The 7,684-nt window shown below is 57.7% G+C and overlaps 1 protein-coding gene across 1 annotated transcript in view; it reads right to left on the bottom strand.

Annotated features, from left to right (window-relative positions):
* The window catches only part of ATF6B (activating transcription factor 6 beta), a 9,203-nt gene that overhangs the window by 915 nt on the left and 604 nt on the right, over positions 1–7,684 (bottom strand). The window contains exons 2-16 of the mRNA XM_005859848.2: positions 7,548–7,682; positions 7,289–7,380; positions 6,506–6,641; positions 3,724–3,806; positions 3,453–3,588; positions 3,235–3,366; positions 2,977–3,110; positions 2,218–2,403; positions 2,044–2,135; positions 1,456–1,641; positions 1,203–1,310; positions 1,032–1,113; positions 797–864; positions 490–601; positions 290–374 (exon numbers count right to left, since the gene is read on the bottom strand). Of these exons, the coding sequence (XP_005859910.1) occupies positions 290–374; positions 490–601; positions 797–864; positions 1,032–1,113; positions 1,203–1,310; positions 1,456–1,641; positions 2,044–2,135; positions 2,218–2,403; positions 2,977–3,110; positions 3,235–3,366; positions 3,453–3,588; positions 3,724–3,806; positions 6,506–6,641; positions 7,289–7,380; positions 7,548–7,682 (1,767 nt within the window). The remainder of the gene's footprint in view (positions 1–289; positions 375–489; positions 602–796; positions 865–1,031; positions 1,114–1,202; positions 1,311–1,455; positions 1,642–2,043; positions 2,136–2,217; positions 2,404–2,976; positions 3,111–3,234; positions 3,367–3,452; positions 3,589–3,723; positions 3,807–6,505; positions 6,642–7,288; positions 7,381–7,547; positions 7,683–7,684) is intronic.

Genomic DNA, 7,684 nt, shown 5'->3' with positions numbered 1-7,684 from the left:
CGAGTGTGAGGTCAGAGGGGAGGGCATCGAGAAAACGGAGGTGAGGCCAGCAGGTTCCCAGCCACCCCTTCTGCCCGGCACCGACCCCGCCCCGTCTTCCTCCCTTCAGTCTCCTGCATCTTGTCCTGCTCTGCACCCATTTCCTGCTGCTTCTCACCCAGGACCTAGCATCTCTCTGGAACGCCCCACTCCCCTCTGATCCCCCCTCAGCTCCTCATGCTGGATATGCCTGTCAGAATGTCCCCCTTCCTCAATTCCAGGACCCCTCCCCACACCGGGAAGGAATTACCATTGGGGGCCATGGCGGGCATCACCAGGGACATCTTGGGCCGAGAGGTCTTATTGTGGCTGATGGCTGGGAGCAGCAGGTGGTCCTGGGAAACACAGGGGCCAGGCCCGGAGGGTGGAGGTGCTGCTCTCCGGCCTTGACCTGAGCACACACTGCTGGGACCCCAGGGGGATGGGGAGGGGTCGGAAGGAGGAGCTCACCCGCCGGAAGGAGACAACATAAAATGTGTCTTCCCGTCGGTCAATTGCATCCAGGAACTCTGGCTGTGAACGATCCGGGTGGCGATATAGCTGCAGCTGGCCCACGGAATCCCTAGGCAGGTGGGAAAACAGGATTTGGAACTGGGGGAAGTGGGGAGAAGATGAGGGAAAAAAGACAGGAGACCCCGGTAGATGAGGGAGGCGTAAGGCCACTGGTGGCAGTGGTGACAGCGCAGGCCAGCTCTTGGGGGTATAGCTCTTCAGAATGGAACCCCACTTCATAAGGAAGCACAGCCCCCAGACTCACCTTTCTGGGGGCCCGGGGGGCTGAGTGGGGACTGCCTTAACTGGAGGCAACTTCCGTCGCTGAGACTTCTGGAAGGAGAAGTGTCTAAGGATTTGAAGAGGGTGAAGGGAGCAGGGAGAGAGAGACGCCCCGGAAGCTGGTACCAGCTCACACCCACCCTGCCACTTCCTCAGCACTCCCTCAAACCTCCACAAGGACATGTCCCTCAGAGCCCAGGACACGTAGCCCTGCCCACCTGTCTCTCCTGGGCCCTGCGGGGCGCCTTCCGCCGGCCTCTCTGGTGGCGCTGCACCCAGCCGCTCAGCTCGTCAGCAAGCCTGGGAAGCGGAGCAGGAAGGAGAGACGGGGCTCCAGAACACATCGCATGATCGGCAGGGGAGGTGCCCCAGCCCTGGCCCCCCCGCACCTGAGGGACTCGGTTCGGTTGAAGTGCCGGCAGTCCGAGGAGAGGAAGAGCTGGTCCAGGCCTGGCAGCAGCAGCTCCGCGGCGCCCCCAGGGAGCGCTGTCAGGTTCCTGGAGTGAGGCATGGAGGAGGCAGTGGTCGCAGCTGCCCAGTCCGCCACCAGAGGAGGCCCTGATGGCGGAGCACCTGTGGCTTCCCTCAAAAAGCAAAGGTGAACTTGGGGAAGAAGACACCCCCGAAAGTAAGAGGGCCCACCTGAAACTCGGCCGGCCCTCGAGGCTGGGCTGGGGCTCCTGGGGGCCCTGGGAGGGGTCCTGGAGGGACTGGACTCCACGGACGGGCAGCTGCGCTGAGAACTCCAGCAGGTGTCTCCGGGGCCGAGGCTCCTCTCCGCTCATGCTCATCCGAGGAGAGACGGGAGCCGCAGGAGGCTCACTGATGCTGTGGGCGGGGAGGACAGGGCGCGGGGAGAAGTCCAGCTTACCGAGGGCAGGTGAGGGCAAGGGCTCTGTTATACATGACTGACGCCCTTCACCAGTGAGATGGGATGAGAACAGTCCCTACGTCATGGGGCCAGGAAACGAGAGAAAAGGAGTGGCCTAACCTAGAGCCCAGATCTCGGGAAACACCTGCGTCTGTTTTCATCACTGCTGTCAGCACCACCTGCCCAGCACTGCCATTCGTCAGATTAATGACAGCTAGAAGGGAGCGCTGGGCACATCCTGCACCCGGACACCACGGCTGTCTGTGAGTGGGGCGATGGGGGGAGGGCGCCACAGCAGCAACCAGGTGGCCAAGGGGGGGCTCCATTCCGAAGGTTCTGGGGAGCAAGGAGGGTCTCACCTGACAGGCCCAAAGTTGAAGGCAATGAAGAGAAGAAAGACCACGATGCAGACCACCTTCCTGTTCCCAGACCCTAACTTGAGTTCGCTGTTCTGAGGCGCAGAGGAGAGACAGAGGGGAGGGTGAGTCCTCCCAAGGGGCCTGTATTTCATCCCCCAAGGACAGAAGTCTCACCTCAGTCCACAGGGCCTCCAGCCGCCGCCGGAGGGCAGCGTTCTCCCGGCGCAGCTGCTGGTTGTCCGCCAGCACGGCCTGCAGCCGCGCCTCCAGCCCCTGCAGGTACTCCTTCTTCTTCCTCCGGGACTGGCAAGCCGACTCCCGGTTCTTGATCATTCGCTGCTGCCGCTTCAGCAGCTTTGCCTAGGCACCCAGAGGGTCCACAAGAGAATGAAAGAGGGGAGGGGAGCCCTGGCCCCCAACCCAGGGGCTGCCCTCCTGACCTGACTTACAGCACCAGAGAGGGGGCTCTCCTCGATAAAACACCCTGCTCCTGCTCCTCAGAGCGGAGAGAAGTTAGACTTAGACAGAGCGTCCTCTACCCGGTCCCCGTGGAAGCTCGGTCCCTCTCCTTGGTGGCTGCTTCTCCTCACAAGTCTCCTTTTCAGGCCCCACGTTAACCTTGCTAATTGGTTTCCCAGGAGGAAGAGCCTGCCTCTTCCAACTACTGCCACAGCCGTAGCAGCATGACTCCCCTGCCTGTGGCTTACTGAGACACCCCACTTCCCCACCTGCAGGCTGATAACAAACCTACGGATCCTGAAACTACATAGAGCTGATACTCATATATAAGCAGGAGTCCACTCTGACCTTCAGGATCATCTTAAGGGTCTGCTTCCTCACTTTCTGCTCTCTCCTCATTCCAGTTCTCTCCCGTGACAGACCTTCCTCTTCAGTTCCCATTACCAGCCCTGCCCCCCGCGCCCCAATACTTACGTCCACTTCAGGTGGGCAGGAGTTCCCAGGCATAGGAGCTGGAACAATGCTCTTCCTCTCAGGCCGAGGAGCAGGGGGGGCTGGCCCCTCAGGCTGGACTCGAATAGCACCTTGGATAAGGACAACTGGGGACACTGGGCAAGTGAGCAGGAGAAAGAGGTCAGAGAGCTGTGAGTCAGGCGGGGACCGTGCCCACACTTGAGCACCCAAGGGCTCAGTAGCTGTGAGCTCCCTTAGGTCAGTCAGCAGACGCAGTACCTGGGGGTGGCTGGGCAAGGGGCTGCAGAAGGACGGTGGTGCTGGGGGGCACCGCGCTGGGCGGCACTGGGACAGTGGTTATCACCACAGGTTTCGGCTGCAGTGGTGGCTTCCGGGCAGGCAGGGCTTTGCCTGAAGGAGGGAGAAAGGAAGGAAGGAAGGAATGTCAGGACTGCAGGCCTCTGGCCAGAGACCCCAATGTCAGGAGGCCCCATTACCTGAGGAGCCCTCGGGGGGTGGGCCCATGCTGATCTGGACAGCTCCAAGTGGCGGGCCAGGGACATCCCGTAGGAGACACCCCTGAGGGGCTGGAGACTCGGTCTTCACTTCCAGTGCCTCCTTTCCTACAAAAGCCTACGGAGGCATTCCAGAAAATGCACGTCAGGAGTGTCAAGGAGAGGAGCTGAAGAAGAAAAGCTCTCCTCCCTCGGAGAGCGAGAAAGAAGGAACTCACTGCAGCGCCCGGAGGGGGGGCACGCTGATGCTCACCTGGTTGGGGGACTCTGTGGAGAGCAAGGAAGCCTCAGAGTTGATGGAGGAAGGAGAGACGGGTTCTGTCTTCGTCTGGACCCCTGTGGGTGGCAGGGTGAGACAAACAGCTGGATATCAGCTAAACACTGAAGGAGAAGAAAGTTAAGATGGGGAAATGGGGACAGGGTCATTTCTCCTTGCACCCACAGATAAAGCTACTCTGGCCCCAGGCAGGCAATCCGGAGGCGCAGGTGGCCTGGGGCTGCTGGCTGAGGCGCTCCTCCAGCCTCCACCCAGCACTGCCCCTCTGCGGGGCTCCTTCCTCTTCTCACCACCGGGCTTTCCTCAGGGCCATCCTTGCCCTCCGCTGTCCCTGGCTTCCTCACAGGCCCGGTCCATTCATGCAGAGGCCCAAGCAGCGAGACGCAGCATTCCCACGGGCCCACTCTCCTGTCTGCCTGGATTCTCATCTCTCCCTGGCCTAATGCTAGCACACAGCTCCATGCTGACCACCGCCAAGCCTGAATCTCTGCCCATGACGGCTCCCCGTGCCCTGACCCTGATGCCCAAGCTCCTTGCTCGTCACTTCCATTCTAATGCCCCACCATTTACACAAATTCAACTGGACTTACACAAAGCTCACTGCTTGTCCTTTTGCACAAATTCCCTCCCTAAGTCTGGCAGCCTCCCAGACACATCACCAAGCCACAGTCACCTCTGCGCCTTCGGGGCCTGTTAAATCTGTAAGACCTGCCGATTGCCCCCAGAGGCAGCCCCAAGGTCACCAGTGTGCCACCACCTCTGGTCCATACCACTCATTCTGGTACTTAATTATATGATCACCAATATTTCTAATCTAAATTTTAAAATCAATTTCTATTCTTGAATAGGCAATAGTCATGTGATTAAAAAATCCCAGAGGAACAACGGGGAATTAGGTGACAAGTGACTCTCCTTCCCTTCCTTGTCCACCAGCCACGCAGAACCCACCCTCCCTCAGGGTACTCCCTAGCTGAGCTACTAACCATCTGTTACAACCCTCAGGAGACCCTCCGAAGGCAAGGACCATGCCTTATGCCTCATGTCTATCAAAGTGACGAGTAAAGTACAAGTCAAAAAGCACAAGTTGCCCTAATCGCTTTGGCTCAGTGGGTAGAGCATTGGCCTGCGGACTGAATGGTCCCAGGTTCGATTCTGGTCAAGGGCATGTACTTTGGTTGCAGGCACATCCCCAGTAGGGAGTGTGCAGGAGGCAGCTGATCAATGTTTCTAACTCTCTATCCCTCTCCCTTCTTCTCTGTAAAAAATCAATAAAATATACTTAAAAAAAACACACAAAAACACAACAAGTCGTAGGGGAGGATCTGACTCCAGTAACACTGTTTGTAAAGTCAGCAACAATGTTTTTGCTGTTCGAGGCTTTTCGATCTTTGTCCTCTTTGCAATTTTTAATAATGTGCTGGATACGATATTTGTTCTTCCAAATCCTCACTCCATCCTTCCCTGCCCCATGAATCCCAGGAGGAAACATGAGTGGATTCCATTACCGGCTCCCTTGCCCTCTTGCTTCTGGTTGGGAGGCAGTGCCAGGAAACCCTGAAGGCACTTTGAGATGAACAATCAGCCTGACCAACCCTGGATTCCTCGTGCCCCCTGAGCAGAGGGCTCCTGCTCTCACACCGCTATCCAGGGGACAGCTCCATCACCCGCTGGACAGCTGCCCAGCCAGGCCAGGCTTCCTCTTCGACCCCTGCTCAATGCCCAGGAGGTCACTGCAGCTCATCCATTCTACTTTATTCCTTTTGCTTTCTTCTCGGCATCCAAATACCTTACTTGATTAACTGCGGGAGCCTCTTCCTTGGTTCTCTACCTCCGGCCTCCAGTCCCGCCTCTGCAGTCCATTCTCTACTCTGCCACCAGAGCTGTCTCCTGGTCACACTGCGCTCCTGCCTGATTCTTCAGAGGGTCCCAACTGCCCACAGGACACCAACTAAGAGTCCTTCAGCAGGGTTCCCCCCGGCCCTACAACCTCTACGGCGCCTTGCCGTCCCCATCCCTGCTCATATCCATCTAAAGACACACGTGCCCACTCCCTCGGTCTCCTCTGGCTAATTGCCACGCGTCCTTCCCAGCTCAGCCAGGAAGCCCTCCTCTGCAGCACATCCTGATGCAGCCCCGGGTGAAGGGCCCAGCGCTCCGAGAGCAACACCACAGCGGGCACACCGGTGTGCACTGCTATTCGTCTTCCGCCCCCACCACTCTACAGGAGTCTCCTGTCAGTGTGTTGGTCGTGTCTTTGTCATCTTTGCATCCCCAGCACCCTGTCCAGTACCTGGTATGGAGTAGGTGCTCAATAAATGTTTACTGAATTAACACAGAAGGGTACCTAAACTTGGTAACACTTAAAAACAGCACAAATAATGTTGGTTATAGGATCTAGGAGTTGGGTCTATATTCCAACTTTTCTGTATGTTTAGGATTTTTTATAATAAAACGTTAGAGTGAAAAAAATAATATAAATAATTATGCCATAAACTGTCCAAAGTCTTTAAAACATGCAAAGCAACAGGAAGTTAAATCACACAGCAGGATACTAGGAACAAGAAAAAGAAAGGAAAATGACACCCATCTCGTCAGTGCTGCCCTTGCTATGGTTTCCTAAAATTCTCCCTGCCACTCCCGGCCTTTCTCCTGATTACCTGTCATTTCCGCCCACCTTTTCCTCCTTGTCCAGTCCCCCCACCACACATACCCATCCTCCCTGGTAAAGCCTGTGGGGGGGGGGGGGGACTGTGAGTACCTGAGGGGTCATCAGCGGTGGGGCCCACATTGATCTGGACCGTTTCACTCAGGGATGTTGGATCATCTCCCAGCAGGCAGAGCGGTGGTGCCAAGGACTCTATCTTCACAACCAGCACCTCCCCTACACCAGGGGCCTGGGTGAAAGTAGAGGTGGGGGGCGGGGGGCGCAGAAAGAAGGAAACAAAAAAGGGGATGTGTTGAGAGTAAGAGCAGAACAAGGGCTTTGCAGCTCACAAACCCCTATGCTCTGACATTCGGTTTGAATGGCACAGCAGCTCCCTAAGCTGCCGCTGGCCCGGTTCTCTCCTGCTTGACTCCTGGGAGGGTGACGGCATCTCACGGTTTCAAATACTTAGAGGGGAACCTGGGCAGGAAGTTCCGGAAGTCCCCGCCCCCACATGCTGCCACGCACCTCTATGCATTAAAAAGGTTCCCCTTTCCCTGGCCAGTTTGGCTCAGTGGATAGAGCGTGGGCCTGCGGACTTAAGGGTCCCCGGTTAGATTCCAGGCAAGGGCACGTGCCTGGGTTGCAGGCTCGATCCCCAGTGTGGGGCGTGCAGGAGGCAGCCGATCAGTGATTCTCTCTCATCATTGATGTTTCTACTTCTCTCTCCCTCTCCCTTCCTCTCTGGAATCAATATATATATATATATATATTACAGCAAGTGAGAATGTGAAGAATGACAGGGAGGGAGAGAAGGCCCACCGCACACACGTCCCCCTCAGCACCTAGGGCGCCGGGACGGGGGAGTCCTCGCCGGGCCCAGTGGGGGGTTCTCACCTGGGGGGAGGGCTCCGTGGAAAGGCCGGACGACTCGGAGCTGAGAGAGGAGGAGGAGCAGGGAGAGGACGGCTCAGACTTCACCTGAAGATCTGGAGGAAGAGGGGGTAGGAAATAACCAGGAGGCGGAGCCCGAGAAGAGTCCACAAAGTGTCCACGGACGCGTGGGCGAGGGCCCCCCGCTGGACAAGGGTGTCGGGTGTGAGGACCCGGGGAAGAGGAGGGACGCTGAGGGTGGAGGAGGCACATGGTCTCCTACCTGGAAAGAGAGGCAGGGGGTCCCACGGAGGCTCGGGGGGGCTGACATCCATCCCCACGTCCAGCATGCCGCTGCCGAACTGAAGAGGGGGGGCATGAGGGGGAGGGGCTGTGAGACAGGGGGGGGGCCGAGCCCGG

This window comes from Myotis brandtii, unplaced genomic scaffold (genome assembly GCF_000412655.1).
Source record: "Myotis brandtii unplaced genomic scaffold, ASM41265v1 scaffold130, whole genome shotgun sequence".
In the NCBI taxonomy this organism is placed as follows: Eukaryota; Metazoa; Chordata; class Mammalia; order Chiroptera; family Vespertilionidae; genus Myotis; species Myotis brandtii.
The sequence above is the reverse complement of the archived record's forward strand: the minus strand, read 5'-3'. Positions and strand labels throughout refer to the sequence as shown.